At 43.9% G+C, this 23,047-nt stretch overlaps 2 protein-coding genes across 9 annotated transcripts in view; one reads left to right on the top strand and one right to left on the bottom strand.

Moving 5' to 3' along the window:
* The window catches only part of PLAGL1 (PLAG1 like zinc finger 1), a 164,638-nt gene that overhangs the window by 137,954 nt on the left and 3,637 nt on the right, over positions 1 to 23,047 (top strand). For 6 of the 8 annotated variants that reach the window (XM_060283274.2, XM_060283273.2, XM_060283277.2 and 3 more), the window contains 3 exons: positions 31 to 62; positions 4,501 to 4,570; positions 19,999 to 20,478. In XM_060283274.2, the coding sequence (XP_060139257.1) occupies positions 20,327 to 20,478 (152 nt within the window). In that variant the 5' untranslated portion in view covers positions 31 to 62; positions 4,501 to 4,570; positions 19,999 to 20,326. The remainder of the gene's footprint in view (positions 1 to 30; positions 63 to 4,500; positions 4,571 to 19,998; positions 20,479 to 23,047) is intronic. The other 2 variants (XM_070043525.1, XM_030853288.3) reach the window with 2 other exon arrangements.
* ZC2HC1B (zinc finger C2HC-type containing 1B) overlaps positions 16,530 to 23,047 on the bottom strand; it is a 46,727-nt gene continuing 40,209 nt past the window's right edge. Inside the window, exon 11 of the mRNA XM_060283525.1 lies at positions 16,530 to 17,933. The gene's annotated coding sequence lies outside the window, so the exon portion shown is untranslated. The remainder of the gene's footprint in view (positions 17,934 to 23,047) is intronic.

Genomic DNA, 23,047 nt, shown 5'->3' with positions numbered 1-23,047 from the left:
CTTAAACTTTCTCTGTCTCTCCCTTTCTAGGTATTTGCATAGGAATCAGAGGCGTTAATCTTGTGAGTAAACTCTCGACATCTGTACTTGTTTCCTTCCTTCCTTCCTTCTCTACCTGCCCCCGGGACTAAAGCACAGGACAGCTGCCAGGTCCCCAGCACCTTTGCAGAGTCCACACTCCTCTCTACAAGAGGAGGGGTGGTGGCATTTTTTGAAAAATAATCTGGCTCCCATTGTGGCAGTTGAAGCTAGTCTATAGCACAGATGCACACAAGTCTGTGATTCTTTGCACCTTACTCAGGCGCCCCTCACAGGTCTGAATCTCATTCCACGGTGTCAAGTATGCAGGAAGTACTCACTTTTGTATTCCCCATGCCGTCAACCTAGAGAGAAATTTCATTGCAGTCATTTTTAGGTGTCTCCCTTTCCCCCGTGGAGTGTGTGTCCTAGAATCTGGAGACTTCCCTGGCACCCGGTAGGTGAGGGCTGGTCTTTGGTATATGACAGTGGGGTAGTGGTCTCTTGAAGCCCTGCCACTCTTGCCCCAGGCCTGGCCTCCCTGAGCACACCCACAGCTGTCCTCTAGAGGGTTCTGCCCTGCCTTGGGGACAGAGCTGTGCCAGGGCCCCTTTTCCTTTCCAGCCCCGGGAGCTGGGGGTGGAGGGGACAGTGTCTTTTTCTCTCCCTCTTACCGCTCTCTCCTTCTCTCGACCCTGAAATTGGGCAGAGTCTCCTCACTGGGTTTAGATGTTAAGAAAGACAGACTGCTTCTGCCGTCATCTGGGCTAAAATACAAGGAATTACAAAGCTGCACCTGTTTTAAATGAGCTAGAAAGGATGTTGGGAGGACAAACGAAGTAACATTCCAGAGTTGTCCTGCTGCACTGATTTGGAGGCTGTAATGAAGGCAAAACATCACCCAAACACTGGTAACTATGGAAATGAAGAGAAGGAAACAGATTTGAGAGACAATAAGCTCGAAGAATCTGTATAGCTTAGTCAGTGAGTAAAATCTCGTATGCCTCCAGAGTTTCTAACTTTGGAGCAGCTGGGAAGCAACACGGTGAAGAGACTGACTATTAATAATGTGGACTCTCAAATCCCACACTCTGGATGCAGAGCCCGGCCCAGCTGCTTGCTGACTGTGTGACCGTGGGCAAACTGGCGTCACTCCTAAGCCTCAGTTTCCCCATAAGTAAGATGAGGTTAATGCTTCCTCCGCATACGGTTGGTTGTTTGGAGCATTAAGTAAAGTGATTAAAACAACGGCCATGACCTGGTGAGCATCCAACAGACGTTAACTCTTATCCCATAGTGGTGCCAGTGGCTAAAATCGCTGGTGGCGGAGGAGCAGGCCTGGCGGGTTAGCCGTGCGGAGCCCCTGCTCTAGGGTAGGTGACCTTCAGGGGCACTGACGATATCTAAGCTGAGAGGTGCAGGAGGAAGGTAGATGGATTCGCCTGAAATATGAAAGAAGTTCAGGATTGAAGATAGAGATTTGGGAGGTCTGTGACCCCAAGGAGTAGTTGAAACCCTGGGTGGTGACTGAAGTCCCCCAGGGATTGTGTGAGAGAAGGTAGAGGGCCAGGTGCCAGGCTCACAGATCTGTTCAAACTCTGAGCAACCCTTTCACAACATGCTCCTGTCGTCTTCAAAACGACTCCATTGCTGTGAAATGAATAATGAATGTCCTGTTTACGGTCTCCACTTCAGAGGTATAATCTCAGTCGCGGTGATCCAGCTCCCCGAAGTAAGACTTAGCTGCCTGTGATCTGCCAAATCGGGTGGGCTCCTTTCCGTCTGGAATCACAGTCCTTAGAAAATAAAAAACTTATCTGGGAGGCTTTTCGAAAACAGGCCCTGCACATCCTCAACCCAGAGGAGTCTTTTGCTGGAAGCCGAGGCAGGCCTCCCTGTGTCCAGGCTCGCCCAGTTCTTTCCCACTCAAATCATTTGAAATAAAAAAGTCAGTTTGAAGAATTTACTTAAGCAAAATCAGGAGTAGCTCCAAGTGAATGAGCTGAAACTGGAGGGAAATCCCTTTGTTCAATTCGGGTTTCAGTGAGCGCTCAGCAGGCAGCTAAACCAGTTCATTAACAGAGAAAAAGACGCGTTTCTCAAAGCGGCTCAGAAGCTAATGCTTAGAAAAACAGATTGTGACAGCAGAAATGCGTTCTAGAAATCGTAACGCTCTAGATTCAGGAAACTTTAGTTTTTGTCATCACTGACTAAACAAATCACTTCCCCCTAAATATCTCCCCTTTATTTAAGACAATTCCCTCTAACTGATCTGTTTACCGTGCACCAATCCTCGTTCCTAGAAAAATGTGATTTTTCTTCCTACTCTGAAGCTCAGAAACAAGTATATCTAGAAATGTTTAATGTTATTGGGTCATTTAAAAAAAAAACGTATTCTTTACAAAAAAAATAGTAGAATTGACATATTGAAACCTTTTCTCTGTGATTTCTGAAATCCAAATTCTGACCTGAAAAACCATTGTCTGCAAGTAGCATCCCGTCACGCGCAGACGTGCTGTTCTTCCTAACTGCCTCTGCGCTGCTTTAGCAAACTGTTGTACACTGCGCATGATTTTTCCCCTGGGGCCACGCATGCTTTCAGGTTCTCTGTTGCATTGTTAACTATTTAAGCATTAAACTGGGGCTGAGATGGCAGGTGGGAAAGGCCGAGGGACTTGATCTCCTCCCTGCCAGAGTTCTCCGCTTTCACTAGTGCTGCTTACATTGAACGGCTTAAGAATAAGCTCCTGTGTGAGCCCTCGGAGGCCAAGGAGTATTGTTGAATTCAGAAAGGAATCTCTTTCTTTTAGTGATAATTTGAATATTTTGACAATGAAGCTAAGCTACTCCACTGCCTGGTTTGCGTACTTCATGTCATGTGCGCCCTTTCTAGTGAAGCAGAAGAGAGCCTCTGCCTCTCTTCATAAATTCATAAATTGGTATTGTCCATTGATGAGATGGGTAGGAGCAATGGAGGAATCATCCAGAAGAATTGTACTCTCTTGCTTTAATGTTTTTTACAGCTCTTAAAAAAAATTAATATAGGCCTTTGGAGACCACCCAATTAAACCACCACGATAAAGGTTGAGTATTTTGAGAAGAGAGCTTGACCATGAGGATAATTTGTGAAGTGTTTATGCATCTGCAAAGCAAGGAGTACGTTTAAAACAAATACTCTGGGTGATTCAGAGAACCTACTCACCTCCAGTATTTCCCCTAAATTGTGGTGGATTATTTTAAAACTTTAGTTGTCTGAAAATGGCCTTAATTTTCCTGTTTTTAACTTAATTTTCCTGTTTAATAACTTATATTATTCAAAATAAATGGACATAGCCTTTTTGAGCAAATTAAGAGAAGAAAACAGGCAACCAAGTGAATAAATCGCTTAGGTGAGATATAATTGGCTGTTACATAATAGATTTACCTTTGTACCAGTAAAGAGAATCCCGAAAAGCTTCCCCCCTAAGAGGATTGACTGGTTAGAATAGTCTTAGTTGGAAGAAGCCAACTTTTATAATTGATTGGTGAACAGAGATACCCGTTTCCAAATGCTCACCAGGGATCAGTGGTGGGAAGCTGGCTGTAGACCTTTCTGGAGACTTGGTGAAAACGTAAGTTCCCAGGGCCCCAGCGACGCTGTCAGTCAGTGTTAGTTTGTACTGTGGCCTAGGAATCAGTATTTTTAAAAGATTGCCCTGGTAATTCTAACGTATAGCCAGGTTTGGTAACCGTGGAACTGTATATGCAAATTGGAGACTTCACCTTTTCACCCTGCACGGTTGATAAATCTATATGAAGATATGAAGCTTTTTATGTGAGGCTTTTGTTGAAAATGAATGTCTACTGTTTATTGCTGATTTTTTTCAATTCATAATTTGTTTTAGGTTCTGTTATTACATAGACTTGCATACCCGTTTTATGGTATTCTAATACTGTTGATTTTTTAAAAATGCCATTTCCTCTGAGTTCTATTTTGAATATTTTATGTAAGCAATTTCATGGTTGTTGTTTTTTTTTTCTACTTGCAGAAAGCAGGGGAAAACATCAGGGTTTTTCTAATCCAGTTGCAAGTAGGACAAAGGATATAATATAAATACTTAAAGATCTTCCTGGGCAAGATTACATGAGACGTTGAAAACCTTTTAAGTTACAACATTATGAACTTCAGCACACCTTTTAAATATATCAGATGATCTAAATGTTACAGACTTTTGCCATATGGTGTATCTGAGACATTTAAAAATTAAGGGTGGTGGGTCTACTGACGTATTATACTGTAGGATTTTAACATCTGAACTTGATCTATCGTCTATTAAAATGCCTAAAAAGCAGGAGAAAATCTCCTCCACACATTAGCAGTTGTGTATGTGTTTGTGCTCTTGAAGTAAGCAAGCTCAAGCTGCCACGTAAGCGGGGGTGGGGGGCAGGGGGAGTGTTTTTCTAGCTTCGTTCACTTAAGGTGTGCAAGATCTCTTCTTACAGGTTTGAAGCCTCAAACTTCTGAGAGGTCTCCCTGACTGCCTTCGAGCTGATGTTTCCTGTCGCCGAGTAGGTACGCAAGCAATGATCGCTTTTAAAAATTACTTCTGTCTGAGCATGTTTATTAGTAATTGCTTGTAAACACATAGTAAAAGAGGTCAAGGACATGCAGGAGGTTCAAGGCACTTCAAAAAGCCTCTGGTAGAGAAGAGCTGCGTTTCCCCCTCAAACTGTGAAATACCTTAGAACAGAATTCTTTTGACCTTCTCTTTTTAAAAAGCAAATTAGTATCCTCTGTGTTTCGGGGAATCAGATCCTGCAGTTAACAACTTCTCATATCCTCTGCCTTCCCCACACACAGCCCCTGTAATATCTGCAGATCTCTGGAATTTTCTGCTGACAACGCCATCAGTTCAAAAGCTTTAAAGCTGCCCTATCTTCACTCCTCACTCGTGTACATAAGAAGATGTGTAAAGGTTGCCTCCCATTTGTGGAAGATGTTGACTGATAAGCCTAAGGAAGATGCTGGTCACGTACCAGTTGCACTAGGGAGTCCAGCTACAGCTTCCAAGGCTTTGAAAACACTGCGGTAAAAGCTACTGCTGAAGTCCGCTGCTGTGTAGACAGCTTAGCCGGGGAGGATGGCAAGGTGGGAGTGGAGAGTGCTTGGTTTAGCTCAGAACATCCGGGTTTGGCCTCTGGTCACCATCGTCGTCATCAGTCATGACATTAATGGGAGTTAACACTCTTAGAAGTTAACGCTGTGCATTAGGCTTTGCGTAGTACAGTGTATTGCCTGCAGTATCTTTGTATTAGTGAGTGCCTGTGGGCAAAGGACTGAGGTGTCTGGGCCTCAGTTTCCTCATCTGTTAGATGGGGTTAAAGATGCCTTTCTAGCCCATCTCACAGGGCTGTCAGATGGGCATTAGTAGACAAAGTAGCATGAGAGGACTTTATGAGTTCAACTGAAATGTAATATTGTTTTACTGAAGGTTCTTTTGGCTCCATTTGAAATAGAATATTCTTACTAAATAATATCATGATTTCTTGGCCAGAAATTGAAATTCATCCCAGCGTGGCCAGCATGTCTACTAGGAACTGAGAAAGGCACTGGCAGTTCTCATTAGGGGTGTGTGGGGGGGTGGTGGTGGGAGTGTCTTGCCCTTGTATCTTCCGGTCACTGTATGATTGACACTGGAAGACGGTGCGTGACAACCAGTAAGATCCTGGAATGTGACTGCCAAGTATTGGGTGGTGAGTCTGTGGGCTGAAGACAGGTAGGGGGTGGCGAACACCCCAGGCCCTGTGTGTCTCTGGAGCTTAGCGGGACAAGCTCAGGCAAAATGGACAGGGCAGTCGCCAGCCAAGCCGGGAAGGAAGAACAACGTGAGGCATCGCTATAGGCTACTGGGAAGGAGCAGGAAGCATGCGGCAGCGGGAAATTGGGGCTTATTGTAAGCAAGGTGCCTGGCCTCCAGGGCGACAGGAGCACAGGACGGCACAGTGAAGCCCCTGCGGATGGGCTGCGGATGGACCACACATGTGGATTGCGAGGACAGCTACTTAGAGAGGTTCACATTCCTCCCCATTGAACTGGGTATGATTGTAATGGTTTGTTAAACAAACAAAGAACCTAAAGCTGTGAATGAGGGAGAGAAAAGACTTAAGGTGAAAAGGAGAGGAGGCCCTGCTTGCTGGTGTTCCACTCTTTTTAAGCTCCCTGCCCCCTTCCTTGACATTCCTTTCTCCCTTTCAGAGAAGACAGTGCAGTAACTTGGAAAAGTTGCCTTGTCTCTCCAGTGCCATTTCCTTTTAAACTGGAAACAGGATGAAATAAAATGTCACCTTACCAAGACAAAAATGAAAAACTGGGGTCCTCTTAAAGGACTAGTGATAAATATTTTTATATTTCTAACCAAGTATGTCTGGGTGAACAGTTTGCTTGGCATCCTTTGAATTTATTGGATGTGCCGTGGAAAGGCCAAGAGAAGATTCTCAAGTCAAGCGCTGGATAGTAGCTTTGTCCCGTAAATAACACATGTGGCCGCAGAGGTGGGCAGACCTCTGCTTCTGGAGGAAGGGGTGTGAGCTTTGGAGTGGGCACAGCAATTTCACTTTTCTCTCTGAACTGTGTACACAGTTTATAGTCAAGTGAGTTCCGGATGTTCATCCATTGAAAAAGCTTGGAAAAAAAAAAGTGTAAATTGTTTTTTGAAACTGCCAATTACATCTGTGTCCATTCAGTTAATCAGATTAGGTCTCAGGCCCTCCTTGTGGGAAAAAAAGGAACCATTTAGAGGTTTCAGAACAGTACTTTTAAATCTGCTGTCCCCGCAGGGTAATGAAGTTATTCACGGGGGAGGGATTAGTGATTACGTGTAACTTTTTTCTTGTGGACGGCAGTCTGTTGATACAGCGCCCTCACTTTCCCTGGCTCCCAGATCCCCCCGCCTGGCGCGTTGGAGCCCTTGTGTTCAGGGCACTGCCTTCTTTGCAGGCCCATCGCCTGCTCCCCCGCCTCTGCTCACACCTGCCTTCCAGCCAAACTAGAGCACATGATCCGTGCTGCCCCGTGTGGCTTCATGCCTCTGTGCTTTTACATGGTCTCCCCTCTGCCTGAGATGGACCTACTCCCTTTCGTCCACCTGGTTGGCTCCTCAACTCAGCCCAAGTAGTCATTACAAAAATTTAGACAGGACGGATACTCAAAGAGGAAAAACAAAGAAAGTCATCTCTAATTCAGCCCCCGGCGACCCTTTGCTGACATACTGTTATCTGCACTTTCAGCCCTTTTTCTATTTATTTAGAGAGCTGGCTTTTTTAAGGATGAAACGGTCCTCCCAAGTCTTGAGCATCCTTTCCCGATCTCATGTAGCTTTTAAGGTTCCGTCAAGAGATTTTAACTCGGGCGTCTGGCTTCCCGTCATCCATGTGACTAGTGAGCTTTTCTTATTTCTTTTCTCAGTGTGAGCCTTTGCCCTCACACACTTCCTGGGAAGGAATCAGGCTTTTCTTTTCCCTAGAATGGTAACCGTATTAGGACAATAGGCCCTGCCGATAATTAGGTAAGTTTTGGTTCCTCTGTGCCCTGCTCTTAGAGTTCCAGGAAAAGAGATCACCGCTGTCAGCTATAGAAACACATCGTAAAGGGCATAAAGGCGAGTAGCCGAGGATTTGTTGGGAGGGGGGAGGGGGATATATTTCCAGCTGTCACAAAGGAGTAGTCCCTGCCGCTGACTTTAATGACTAGGAAATCTTCTCCTCACACCAAAGGCTCTTGTCTGGATTTCGGGTCCGTGCTCCACCCCACCCCCTGCCATGCTACCTAGCGTTCATTAACAGTCTCCCTGACACATTCCGTCCCATCTCAGCTTGAGAACCAGTCCCGGGCCTCACACTTGCCTCTCCGGATGCACTTACCTATTTTGCTTGCTTGTAGACCTTTGTCTGTTTCTTCCTAAATGTTAATATTTAAGAGCACCGTGTATGAGGTGGGGCGAGGAGGAGTGGGGAGCATTTAAGAACCTGTAGAGATGTTTCCTTCCCTCCTCTCTGCCTGATGGATATTATGCCGAGCGGCCGGTCCCGTAGAGGTGCTTCGGCCCTGTCTGGGGAGTCCCGAGCTGTGTAAGGTCCCTGCTTCCGCTCCGTGTGGGTGCGGGAGGGAGTGGCATCATAACGGGATGGTTTCAGATGACGCCTCTGTGGTGATGGAGCCTGGCTCCTGGTCGGCGGCGGTCCTCTTTTGCCGTCGGCAGTTTGCTTTCTCTCAGTCTTCTTTGGCTCATCAAGGCTCATATTCCTGGGCTTCTGCCTGTTCCAGTGCTTCCTCCCATCCCAGGCAAGACAGAGTTCTATGGGCATCTCTATCTGCTTCTACCTCTTTCTTCTCTCCCCACCTCCATGTAGGCCTGGAGTGGCCAGTCTTGACAAAATCAGTTACATGTTATCTTCGATGTGCTAAACACAGTATAATAATAAAAGGCTCCCATCTGTTAAAAAAAAAAAAAGCCCACCTCTTCTCGTAGAGTGGGCAACCAAACAGGATTTTTGAGCTATTAGGGTCTCGTTTTGTATTTTCACCATCTAGAAATTATTTGGAACATCTTATCAAGTTTTTTTAAAATGCAAACTTAATTCTCATTTTGCTTATTTTTATCACCACAGACTTGTCACTACACTACCTTACCTAAGAGGAACTGAGGCAGAAGGCTTCTTCTGTCCTTGGAGCCTCCAAGAGGGACATGCCACCACACGCCCACTTCCATCTGGCTCCACAGGGCAGAGTAGGTCCCCTAAGGGAGGACCAGTCTAGCTGCGGCCTGCTGTAAAGAAAACAAATCCCTGCCCAGCCCAGGCCACCCCACTGTACCAGCCCACTTGGGGAGCGCAGACACTGGTGACCAAGGCTGATCATGTGCCCTTACTGACGATCTGAAGCCACCCACATACACAGAGCCCAGAGTAATTTATAAAGTCACTTACAGAAGTCAGATTCAGAATGGTATCCACTTTCCTGCAGGCAAGGGTATTATTCGCTATTATTTAGCCTGGGAGACGACCTCAGGGCCTCCTCCATGTGGAAGTCTCCTGGCTGGTCTGAATGCCCCTTAGGCACCATTAAATTCAATACCTCTGAAACTGAACTCCGAACTCCTGTGTTCTGCTAGGTTTTTCTTCTGGGGCTTGACATTTCTTTCCCTCTCCACCGTCACTGTCCCCTGTTTCCTCTACCATTTTCTAAGTCCTAATTTAACTACAGTAGTCCCTCCTTATCTGAGATTTCACTTTCCATGGTTTCAGTTACCCACGGTGCAAAAATATTAAATGGAAAATTCCAGAAATAATTCACAAATTTTAAATCGTGCACCATTCTGAGTAGCATGATGAAATCTCATGCCGGCCCGTTCCATCCCACTCGGGACGTGAGTCATCCCTTCATCCAGCATATCCTGCCTGTTGGTCACTTAGTAGCTGGCTCAGTTATCAGACCCACTGTCGGTATCACAGTGCATGTGTTCAAATAACCCTTATTTTACTTAATAAGCACAAGAGTGGTGATGCCGTCAATTTGGATGAGCCAAAGAGCAGCCGTAAAGTGCTTCCTTTAAGGGAAAAGATGAAACTTATCAACTTAATAAGGAGAAAAATCATATGTCGAGGTTGCTAAGATCTACAGTAAGAAGGAATCTTCTATCTGTGAAATTGGGCAGAAGGAAAGAGAAATTTGTGCTAGTTTTGCTGTCTCACCTGAAACCGCAAATGTTACGGCCACGGTTCGCGATAAGCGCTTAGTTGAGGCGCAGAAAAGGCATTAAATTTGTACAATAAGATATTTTGGAAAAAAAAGATATTTTGAGAGAGAAACCACATTCATATAACTTTTGTTACAGTGTTTGTAATAATTGTTCTATTTTGTTCTTGTTGTTAATCTAATTAATCTAATTTCTAAATTAAACTTTATCCTAAGTACGCATGTATAAGAAAAGACATAGCATATGTACAGTTTGGTAATATCTGTGGTTTCAGGCATCCACTGGGGGTCTTGGAACATATTCGCTGTGGATAAGGGGCGCCTACTGTAGTGGGTTCCTGTTGCCTGGCTCCCCTGGTCACTGGTCCTGGGATCCCTGCCCCTTGTACTTTGCCTCCTCTTGGTCTTCTGTGGCTTCTTTGAGGCTTAGATTCCTGTGCTTGTTATGCCTTTTCCATCACTCAGCAGGAATGCCTCCTACTCCTGTTGAGACAGTGTTTTGTTGGCATCTTTCTACCTGTTTCTACTTCTCTCCCCACCTCACTCTACCTCCACATAAACCCAGAGTTAGTGGCTACCCTTGACTAAATATGTTAGTCAGCCTGCTAAAATATTACAACAAAAAGGCCACCTTCTCCTAGTGCAGTAGAGCAGTACATCACTGGCGCTTTACGATTTGGTCTGTCTCTCTCCAGCCTGTTTGTCCATGGTACCCCCATGTTTACATCCATATCCAGTCATACTGAAGTACTTATTTTCTAGTACCCTGTGTTGATTCATTCCCCTGGCCTGCAGTAGACCACCTCCCCCTCGAACACCAGGTAAACTTGCTGGCTCAGCTTAAACTTTGGCTTCTCCGTGAAACTTCTCCTGATCTCCCAAGCAAGAGATAGTTATTCCTTCGACAACCATATATCTTATCCATCTTGAGTTTCAATGATTGTTTTCACTTTTTTTCATGCATAAGTCTTTATAGAGCAATTTAATTGCATCATATCTTAGTTCTTAAGGAGGAGCATCTTAGAATGTACACGTCCTGACTCCAGGCTTGTATACTACCTCTTTCCCTTCCACTGGGCATTACTTGGTTTTGCCTGACTTTCTAATTTTTGCCAATCTAGTTGGGGAGGGGGGTGTTAAGAAATAAAACAAAAAGTGTCAGATGTAAATGCATGACACAAGGAAAAAAAAAAAAAGAGGCAGGGAATGGAGGCATAAGGAGTGCCAGGGAATAGGGGTGGGGATTAAATAAATTAACCAGGATTGAAGTTTTGCCAGTCAAGAAGGGGGAAGGCCCACAGAGTAAAATGTACATGGGAAGTGATTTTAATGGTGGAGCAAGAGATCTAACCTGGATAAAACTGTACATATTTTCATTTGTTTATTGGCTACATGGGTTTCCCCTTCTGTGAAATACTTTTTAAGTTTTTCGTTCTTGCCTAAAGGTTTAAAGGTTTTAAAGGTGTAAAGTTTTGTTTTAAACATTAAGCCTGTAATCTGTCTGGAATTAATTTCCTATATGATGTATGGTAGGAATCCAGTTTCCTTATTTTCCATATGGATAGCCAATTATTAAGTAGTCCATTCTTTCCCCAATGATTGCAGTGCCAGCCCTGTCGTATATTAAGTTTCCATACAAAAGTGGGTCTGTTTCTCGGCTATTCATTCTACTCCATTGGTCCACTAGTCTAATCCTGTGCCTATATCATACTGCCGTAATTACTGTATTTTTTTTTTTTTTTTTTTTTTTTTGCGGTACGCGGGCCTCTCACTGTTGTGGCCTCTCCCGTTGCGGAGCACAGGCTCCGGACGCGCAGGCTCAGTGGCCATGGCTCACGGGCCCAGCCGCTCCGGGGCATGTGGGATCTTCCCGGACCGCGGCATGAACCCGTGTCCCCTGCATCGGCAGGCGGACTCTCAACCACTGCGCCACCAGGGAAGCCCTGTACCTTTTTTTTATAAAAGTTTTTATCTGTTATCTTTTGCCTTTTCTTCTTTGGTCTGTTTGTATGATGATGAGAATGAGCCAGCTGAGTGGAGAAAGTCTTGGCTATTCTTGACTTTTCCTCTTCCATATAAAATTTTAGAATGATCTTGTCAAGTTCCAACAAAGAACCTTGTTGAATTTTTATTAGAACTTCAGTGAATCAGTATATCAATATGAAGAGAACTGCCAATATTACAGTAATTCTATCTGTATTTCCCTATTCATGAACATGGTATATTTCTCCATTTATTTAGGTTTTCTTTTGTCTTTCGGTATAGTTTTATAGTTTCTCCATAAATATCTTGTTTGTCTTTGGTTAGATTTATTCCTAGCTATCTTTGCTTTGTGGCTAATTAATTTTAAATTATATTTCTGTTTGCTGGCATTTAAAAATGCAGTCGATTTTGTATTTTGATTTTTGTAACCAAATACCTTGTCAGACTTTCTAATTCTCATATTCTATGTGTGGATTCTTTGGAGTTTTCTATATAGTCATCTGTGAATGGCAAAAGATTTATTCCATTCCAATTTTAAGTCTTTTTATTGCTTTATTGTTTCGACCACAACTTCTAGTACAAATGTTTAATAAGAAAGTGATAATAGGCACCTTTTTCATATGACAAAGATAGTAAACTGTCTTATTAACTTAAAAATTAAATTAAAAAAATTTAAATTAAAAATTTAATTTAAAAAATTAAATTCCTGTTTCTTAGTCTAATGATGCACATTTTAACAATTTGACCTATGGATGGTCTACTGTTAATTAGTCTCTGGGTCATAAAAGGTTGCTTCATGGTGCTAATCACTAGTGAGCATTAGGACTAACAAAGATGTAAAAATAGCAGTACCCTCAAAAGAAGCCACATTGGCAAACATAAAGGTGCCTAAGAGTCATCAGGGGAGTTTATTAAAATTGCAGATTCTCAGATGCTCCCCCAGCAAGTTTGACTCAAATGCCTGCGCCTGGGGTCTTGCACTTGTCACTGTCCTTGTTGTAGTTTGTTGTTTTCTTTTTTAAAACTCCAGTTCCTTTGGGGATATCTCTGTTCTCTCTAGGATATTAATGACAGTTGTTTCTGAAGTTTTCTCCATAGTCTTTTTTCTTCTTCATTAGCCTAGCTGCCTTTTTCTGTTTGTTCTGTGTCGGTTTTTCCTAATAGATGCTTGCTTCTGATTTCTGGTGATCCTTGGAGGCCTGCTGACTCGTGAGTGGAGCCATAGAAAAGCTGATGGAAGCTTTGTGTACTTAGATAGGGCTTGTCAACAAGGGCTTCGTTGTAGGGGAATATGGGTAAACCCTTCAGGACTGCCATTTGTCCTTGTCGTTAGCTCTTTTCTCTTGGGCTAGTCAGCTTTCCCAGAGAAGACTCTTTCAGTCTCCTGTCCTGGAGAGTATAATAGGCCTGGTCGCCTTTGTTCTGATAGGCGAATAGGGGAAGTATGCAAACTTCTACTTAATTCACCCTGTTTCAGCATAGGACCCCTTCTCATACCCTCTTTCGGGAGGGGGTCAGAGGGCTGAACGCACTGACAGACTTTCAACCACTCTCTCTGTTTCTATACCCACTCTTATCCCCACTTCCAGAAGTACCTAGTGCCCAACTTTGAGACTTGATGGGTTCTGCGGGGTGAATCAGGTTGCTTCATAGCTTTTCATTACTGGCTTAGAATACCGCTTTCTTAGGACGGCTAAGTCAGTTACTGCTTGTTTACCTGCTTTCCAGCTTCCAAAAGTTTGTTGCAGTTTTCTCCTTTCCTGTTATCTTAGGTTGTGTTTTTGAAAAAATCTCATTAATATTGTTTTAGTAGAGTTTCAGGAGAGACTGGGGCTACATACTTTTATTCAGTGTACCATCTTTAACTAGATATAACTCATACTGTTTGTGAAGAGAAGGTTAGCACCCCGTCCTTTTTCGTTTTTTCTAAGTCTAATGCATAGATTTGATGTTCTAAAGCTGTGGTGTAATTTTCTCTCTAGGTATTAGGTAAACAGTTCACTTCAGCTTTCTTATCTTCAGCCTTGTTTCTAAGAAAATAAGAGCTTAGTCACTGGGTTAACACAATAAAACCTCTCAAGGTGACAGTTTAAAAGAGTCAGTAGGCTGCAAACCTGACTGCTTGGCAGGCTGGGGAGGCAGGGGCTTGCTGTGCATGGCGCCCTCCAGAGCAGAACCGGGGGCGGGCAGCCGATGCTTCCCACCACTGAAAGCAAATTGTTTCAAACATATTAAAGTGGAGATGTCTACCCGGTGTTGAATAAATAGTTTTGGAGGGCACACAGAAGAACCCTTTGTGGAAGCAGTTTCTCACCAAACCAATCTTCCCTTGCTAACTGAGCCGTGGTTTTCAGTGCTCTGTTTTATCTCCACCACGACCACCTTAGCCCAAGCCCCTGCAGGCTCACCTGGACCGTTCCAGTCGCTTTCTTGGTGGGCTCCCCGTTTCACCATCTCACCAGGTGGAAAAGGAGCTCATTCCTCTGCCTGGGAGTGACAAGGAAAGTAGGAGTTGGCCAGGTAGACAAGGGGTGGCGAGATAGTCCAGGAAGGAGCATAGCATAGTGTGGAAAACACAGAAGCGTGAGAGAAGGTGGCACGTTAAGGAAATACCAAGTAGATGGATCTGCAGCTGTGGTTGCCTTTGGGCCACTGTGGGAGAGAGGTCTGCAGACAGAGTGGGGTGACAGGCTTTGGGGATCCAGCCTGAGAGTTCATCCTAGGCAAGAGCCTTCTTCCAAGTGGTATGTCAGCTCAGGTGTTACGGATTTTAATGATAGTATCTTAGTACTTTATTCAGGACACACACACACACACACACACACACACACACACACACACACACACACACACACACACACACACACACACACACACACACACACACACACACACACACACACACACACACACACACACACACACACACTTTAATAAAAGATTTTTAAAGATGCTGACAAATGAATCCCTATGATTTTGAGGGCAACCTTCCCTCTAGTCAAAAGGTAGCCCTGTTTTAGATGATAGAATCTATTAATTATCATCATTACCCACGTTTGAAACGAAATTTGTAGAAGTTGTTTATTGCTTGAATTTCCAAAGAAAATTATTATAGACCCCCGCTCCCCCCCCCCCTTTTTTTTACTTTAACCTGATAAAATGCAGTGACTGAGGCACCAAATATATGGTCCATCGCTTAGGAAATATCAGTGACTTTGTGAAAAGTGAAACTGAATTGATAGCACCAAGAGGGATTTTCCCTTTTTTCATCTAAGTCAGTGTCCTTTAACCTGTTTAAATCTAGAGCTCCTTAGAAAATCTGAAGAAAGCTATGGTCCCTCTCCTCTTAAGAACTCTAATACACATGCCTCCTAATTTTGCACAGAATTTTTGAGAATTCTCAGCCATGGGCCCCACTTACGAACCCCTGTTCTCAGTTAAGGTTGAAAACCCAGCCACAGCCATCTGGTAGGGTACTCGTCAAGCTTCACATCTGTAATCCTCAACCAGGTTACTAATCCAGCCCCAAGAGCTCCTCTTTCGCTGATGAGACATATAATGAGCCCCAACTCTTCTAACACCATGCTTGCTCAGATACAACACCTAACAAGTTTTACAATGCATGCGCATAATGAAAAACAAGAAGTAGCAACCACCTGGAGGTTCTGAGTAGCTTCTTCCTCCAGCTGATGTTTCTGGATGGTTTTTTCATAGATGATAGAGACTTGCTATCAGAGTCCTTCAAATATTGAGGGGAGCGCCCTCTCTAGGAGCCTCCTGGAGCCAAATAAACAATGCATTTCCACCTGCCCTGCTCCATGATTGGCTCTTTCATATTTTGTGAGTGTAAGAAGAAACAGCTTATTAGAGGCCCTTTTAAAACTGGCCTTAATACATGTCTATGAAAGCAATCCCAGATTTCAGGACTAGGAGAGAGAAAAGTCCGGAGTAGAACCTTCTTGTCCACAAGGAGTGATGAATGGAGTCAAGAAAAGAACTTAAGAGTTCCCATGTTGCGAGACTAAAAATGGAAATTCAGTTTCCTCTCAGAAATGGGCCTTGCATCGTGTCACTGGGGACAATGGAAATAGAAGCCAGAAGTCATAGTTTATTTTGAGAATGTTGTAAAACATTTGTCTCCCATTAGCTGATTGTGTTACGCAGCACTGGGGACGTCCTGGAACTACACTTGTGCCCTGACCTCTCCCTCCGCCGTCATATACCATCAGCCCTCAGGGAACACAGTCCTTCCTGGCTGTTGCCATATATATATGTTCTTATTCCAATCTGATGCTCTCTCATCCCCAAAATAATCAGCATGAACAGAATGAAGCAGATGGCACAAGCCTTCTTTGGCATACTGGCAGATCTGTATCACTCACTCAGTATTTTTAGAATCAAGGGGATTGAAAATTATGTCCTGAGATGTTTTGGGGGAAGACTTACTATCTTTCCAGGGTGACAGGTGTTGAACTATTACCGTATTTAAGACTCAAATGCAATCTGCATGTCAAGTTACAGAGCGGACTATCATCAGGACCATCCCTTTGTTAGTTCTCCGTTAGGACTGTTGGAGGTTTGCCAAATAATAGAAAGTTAATCACAAGTCTGTTTGAAGGGCGTGGTGGCCAGAGAGCTCATCAGGTTTCAACCAAAGATTGGAATCAGCAGCAGCCAGCCAGTACTGGTCAAGTACATGGTGATGGGAGATGCTGTAGTATCCACACAGTTTATTTTTTAAAAATAGCTGGGCTTTGATCCTCAGCCACGATGAATTTATAATCTGTTGGGAAGACTGTGTTTATAATAGTTTGTGATTGTATCATGAAAACAGTGCAAATATTTATATTTGAAGATCCATATTAATGAAATACAGAGTTATGGTGAATGAAATGTTATAACTAGTTGTGAATTTGAGTTCATCATTAAAGAAAGCCTTCCTGAAGAAACTGAGGAATGTTTACTATTATAAATTCATTCAGTTCAACATCTGAGGACCAATTTTGCACTTAGGGTTGGACTAGGTGTATTTAACACAGAGACCAAAACTCAGAAAGATAACAGTCTTGGCAAAGGCATTAATGCAATAAGTTTAATAAGTACAAAAATGCTTAAGTGACTTAATGTTTTGTTGTTGTTCTTTGCAAGTTTAATGGGGAAAGAGTTGGAGGAAATGTCTCACATTTAAATACAGTATGGCCATGTCTAAAACGCCTTGATTATATACCCACCGTCTTTGAAGGCCCGAGAGGGAAAGGTAATGAGGTCTACAGCTTGTTGGACTTCTGAATCTAGGGAAGTGGCTGGAAAGTGCATCTGGGAAAACTTCATTCAGTGCTAAAGGCAGGTACTTTTTTCTTGAATAAATCTTGTTTTTCCTTTGTATGCTTGGTGCGTTGGTGAGCAATCAAAGTTGGTATCTGTTGAGAAACAATGAGCTCGGGCCAGTTTTTACTTGCAACCTCGTATGTCCTGTGTGTGTTGAGCATGTGTATTATCCAGGCTACTGGGTCCTCCCACTATGAAGCATACATAGGAGAGAACGTGTGTCTCTTTTCTGTTATATCCATAGCTCAGTGGTTAGAACCATGTGCCAGTTTGCAGCTGATGGTTTCTGCTTTTAATCCCAGTGTTTATAAATGCTACCGTGTATTTGTGTGGTGTTTTTAGATTACAGGGTACTTTCAGATCCATCTTGTTTCAGTTGGTTGTCCCTACCAGCTCATTTACATGCATCAGATAGATAACACAAACTGAAACTCAGGACAGCTAACAAAGGGGTGAGCTGGAATTTGAAGTAGGGAATCTTTCTACTGTATTCATAAAACAAATGACTGGATCTACATAAATACCTTTTGTGCTTCAGGGAAACGCCTGAGGGCAAATGAGCGGCATAGCTGTGCCTGAAGGAAAGGGTAGCCTTGCCTTCGTCTCTTTTGACAGTGAAACTGAGAATGCCTGTGTCTTCCAGTACAGCAGCCACTAGCCTCCTGTGGCTACTTAAATAAGAAAATTTTGTTTCTCGGTATCACATTTTGATAGCCATCCATTTCCGTCAGAGAAAGTTCTGTTGGACACTGGTCATCTCTCATAAAGCAGCAGCTGGGGAGAATGCGTTTAAAGCATACATGCAGGGGATCGGTGTAGGTGAGAAGCCAGACCAGCTCCTTCTGAGTGACTAGCGCTATTCTGAGTTCAGCTATAAAGAGAACAAGAAAAAAATGAATTTCAAACTTCATATTGTGTGTACATTTTAATCTCTTAAAATAGACCTGGAAAAAACACAGCAATTTCCAGTGAATGAGTATATTTAATGATGATGATAAATTCTATGCCTTTATAGCTGGGCCAGTATTATAGCCAGACTTAGGCTGGATGAGAAGTAGGACACACCATGAGTCCTGGCAGCAAAAACTCGGCCACACAGGGTAGAATTCCTGGAAGGAATTACTTTGTGGCCAGGGTGGTAGAGATGCCTCGAGGCCGGGCAGCGAGGTGAGCTGGCAGACGCTGCAGGAGCAAGGAGCTGGGGGAGAGGGGTTTGGACAGAGCTGGGACAGGGGCTCAGTTCAAGTCACATTTGGTCACAGAGGAATAACACACCCATTTGTGTGTGTCGCCATCAGAAGGGAGGTTTGGTGCCAAGATGCTAGCTGAGAACGCCGGTGTCCCCGGCTTTGGATCAGTGCTTGAAGCTTCAGGTCAAAGTGCACACGTCAGCTCTGAAGGTTCCAAGCAGGTGGGGCAGGATGGTGAGGGGTGTCTGCCTGGTGCTGGCTCCTTGTGAACTCTGACCAGACACTAAAAAAACCCGAGCTAGCTGATGAGGAACACAAGAAGTTTCCTGCACTTTTTGCCTCTTAAAAAAGGAATGTGTTTGTCTATGTTGCATGTGCTAGGTGCTGATACGTTTAAAGATGCTTGAACTATTATAATAGTAAAATTCCATCTAGCTAGACTCCAACTTTCTGATCTGAAAGTAACTACAAAGGTAAGTAAAAATTAACTTTTAACAGTAAAGAGCAGCTCTAAAGGAGTTGGCAATAAATGAATGACTGCAGGGAATAGACGCCTTGAAGACCTGCTGGGATTGGTTGCCATGAGTGCCCTGCTCACTTGACAAAGTTCAGAAAAAGCTGGCCTGGGTACAAAAGCTACTCCAGTGTGTTTAATGTAAGCATACAGTATGCTATCTTTTTTTTTTTTTTTTTTTAAATATTGGCACTTGAAAGGTTAATGTCCATTGCCTGAGGATTAACTCTGTCTAGAATAGCACAGGATTCTAGGTAGCCAGGCCTTTACTGTGTTGTTCATGATGCTGCTTTGGACTCTTAAGGCTTCCAAATGATGGTCTGTTGGTAGAAGAAGAGCCTGGATTTGGGTGATCTGCCTGGGTTGGAAGGGTGCTAATAACTGGGATTTGAGGCAGGTTGAGGCGGCAAGCCCACCTCCTAGGAGTGGCCTTCCAACAGGTAGCTGGTCCCCCAGGCTGGGGCTGGGGAATGAGGAAATGTCCCCATAAACGAAAGGGGAAAAGAAGAGTAGAACAGTTTCCTGGAGGATGGTGCCTGCACATCTAATGTGCTCTGAGCTCTGCCCGAGCTGTCCCTTTGTCTCTGTGGGAATCTCTCGTCTCCCCTCTGAAGGTACCGCATCAGTGAACTAAACTAGCTTTATTCCCACTTTGTTTACATCGTAGACTTGAGTCCTGCACAGGAACCTCACAAACAAATTAACTTATATGTATACAGATTATTTCGGCTCATCCCTGGAGGTTTAAACAGGTGTGATAAACAACTTATGTTCTGCCAACAGTGAGTGAAGAGGACTGGCCCATGGTTTGAATAAGCAGGGATGATTTTTTTTTTTTTTTTTCTGTACCAGTAAAACACTTGAACACACTGGGGAGGTTTTTTTGTTTTTTCTTTGAATTGGCAGACTGAACTTCGCAATGACCCGAAATCATGGTTTGAAGTCGATAATACCGACTCTATGGAAATAGCCGTCTCTATCACAAGGGAAAGTGCGCTTCATCTACCGTCAAAACACTGTGCGCTTGACTCCTGCTACCCAGGAGAAGCACAGACAGGTGGACTTATATGCAGAAGGACCTCTTAAAGCACACAGGAGGATGCAGAGTTGTGCTGCGTTCAAGCCATTTAAAGGAACACGTTGATTCTGGGGAGTTGATGCTGAACTGGTGGGGGAGGAGCAGCATTGTTTTCAGATGAAATGCAAGGAAACTGTTCCCCTTCTCTCCACAGACAGTTTGGTGGTCCAGGACGTGCCCCAGCTCTAGTGATGCCGATTGCCTTTCCGCTCTGGAACCTCATCCATGCCTCAGACTTGCTCCTCTCAACCTGAGACTGCGTGGAAACTGGGATGTGGGAAGCAGGAAGCAGAGATAGTGGTAACTGAGAGGCCCATGTCTGGGTAGAACCAGGTCCGGGACCACAACGCTGCCTCCCCCCTGGCCTGGCGGTCAGCTGCTGTGGCTCTGCTGATGTGCTCAGCACCGTCCTTCTATTTGTACTTAAATGGCACAGCATTTGGTCAGCGCATCTGAAAAGGAAGGTGTGAGAGACAAAGCCCATGGCCACCTACCCCTGCCAATTATGTGGCAAGACGTTCCTCACCCTGGAGAAGTTCACTATCCACAATTATTCCCACTCCAGGGAGCGACCTTACAAGTGCTTGCAGCCAGACTGTGGCAAAGCCTTCATTTCCAGATATAAATTAATGAGGTGAGAGGCTTTAGAAAAGGTATGTACTTTTACACATACCTTTAAAAGGCTTTGCTAGCCCTCAGACCAAACACTGCAGGGGAAAAGGGATGCAGAATGTGGATGCATTTTAGCCTTTATGGCTGTACCTCCAGTGATTACTATAGTTTTTGTATGACAGTTGTGCTTTGCAGTGTCCAGTTCACTTTTTCAACAAATATTTCTTGTGTTCCTGCAATAAGCCAGGCCTAAGGACAGAAAGATGAGAAGACACATGGCTGGGGAGATAGTCATGCAAACACCATTAAAATGTGATCTAAGGGCTTTGACAGAGCTATGCAGGTGGCGGAAGTTGTTCTCCACTGCTTGATGAGACCTGGGGAGGCTCCTCAGAAAGGTACAGTCTTTAGCTGTGATCTAAAGAATGAATGGGAGGCAGACAGTGAGGAAGGAGGTTCTGGGAAAGCCCTAAGCCTTGTCCTTGAAGCACACGTGCACAGAGGGTAGCGGCGGATGAGAATGGAGGTGAGGCCCAAAGTGTAGGGGAGAAGGAAGCAGCTCAAAACAGGCCTTGTCTGCTGTCCTAAAGGGTTTGTTTTCTTCTGGTAAGTCTAAGAACTGAAAAACATGATTTGGTCAGGGTGTTAGAAAGATGGCTATGGTAGTAATCTGGAGAAGAGGGAAGAGGCCTGTAGACTGATTTGCAGTCTGTTGTTAACAGTCCAGGTATGAAATACGGAGAGCTTGTCTAGGTTCTGAGAGTAAGCATGGAGGGGGGCGGGTTCCTCTCCGAGCGTTGGCTTTTGGAGCAGTTTCTCAACTTGGCTCTAAAAGCCACCCTAACAAGTGGAATTCTGTTGGGTATACAGATGTTAAGTATGTGCATTTAATCAGATTTTCAAAGGTATCCATGATATGACAGAGGGTAAAAACTACTCTTTTAGGAGATAGGTCCTTTTTTAGATATAGTACATTTAGTCTGAATTATCAGTATTTCTTGAGTGCCTATTAGGTACTCACTTCCCTGAGGGAAATGAATATGAGATGTAGTTTTCTGCCTGTAAAGGATTTTTATATTATATTTGCGTATAATATATACTCAAAATCAGTAAGTCACACAGTAGGCTGATTGACAATAAATGCTGTGTGTGTTATGTATTGAATATATGGTACCTTCAGAGCTATACACACAGAACTGCCACTAATCTGTGCCTCTTGATACCTGGTTAAGGGAAATGCATCGTTTGCCTCTAATTTTCATGAAATGAACTTTCACTTTCAGACGAACATATAAATGCATAGGTAAGAGTCAGAATTTAGCAGGAGAGAGTTTCCATCTGAGTGGTATGAACACGAACCACATTATAATTAGATCTGGGAATGCCCCTGGAGGAAGGCACTTGAAAGAATTAAGAGAGATATAAATTATGGCTCTTAAGAATAACACTGTTACAGATGATGTAATATAATAAGCTGATTTGTTAAAATAAGCCTATACACGCCTAAAATTCAAATGTGTTCTATACGTCGGCTGATCTCTAGTTGCCATAAGTGTGTTGAGTGCCTACTGTATGCACCAATTTTGTTGCAAAGGCTTCCTGTTTTGCAACCCGCTTCTTATGTGTACACAGTAATTATCCTTACCCAAACACCAAAAGCAGTGTTAGCTGCAGTTAAGCCACAGTGAGGATATTATAACCATGGATAAAGACCAAAACACATATAGGAGATAAATATTTGGAAAAGACAGTGGCGCTAACAGATTACTGGAATGACAGGAATTAGGTGGGATTACTGTGGTAAACCGCACTGAAGAAGATGTCTTAAGCAATATTTAGGAGGTAGGTGGTGGTGGTGCTGAGGAAGGGAAACGACTTGTTCAGCTAAGGGTGTGAAGAGAAGCAGAAGAGGGAAGCAGTGTACTTCATGCAAGGACGGCCTTCCCTGCCGCAGTCCCCGACATTTCTTGCCTCTCTGGCCTGAAGCAGCGATCCAATAAAGGGATAGAAGAGTGGCGAGAGGGCAGGATGCTTTAGGTTTTGCTTTTTTTTTTTTAAAAAAGGGCAGCATTCCTTCCTGTGTCCCTCAGTTGTAACATAAGATCCATTTTATAAGCAGAGGTTGAAGAAGAAACTAACTGACTTGCTTAACTAGAAAAGAGAACATGGGACTTACTTAATACAGCGAAGGATGAAAGCAGTTAGATGGAGATAGCAAAGGGCAGGAACGGTGATTTGGCAAGGCAGACGAAGTCCCAGTGTAAGCAGTTAACCCCGGAGGAATTCTAAGATCATTGATGTGGTCCAGGTGACGCCCAAAGACGGTGGTACTTGGTGACTGTAGGACAGACTGAAACTGGTGGTTTCTTGGGTTGTGAGGTAAGAGGAGAAGTTAGGGAGGGAAACAAAATGTGAAAGTAATTTCAGCCATAAGATGATCATGTTCTAGATTGGAACTGTTGCATGAGCAGGTGAAGGGGGAAATTAAAGGAAGAATTGGATGCCAGGCAGAGGAAAGAGTCAAAAAAGAGGGGTGGTAGCTGGTAGAATGTGAAAAGTGTCATTGCTCAGGTAAGAGTTGTGTCCCCCCG

The sequence above is a fragment of the Globicephala melas genome, chromosome 14, assembly GCF_963455315.2.
Source record: "Globicephala melas chromosome 14, mGloMel1.2, whole genome shotgun sequence".
Classification (NCBI taxonomy): Eukaryota; Metazoa; Chordata; class Mammalia; order Artiodactyla; family Delphinidae; genus Globicephala; species Globicephala melas.
This window is presented reverse-complemented; position numbering and strand designations above follow the sequence as displayed.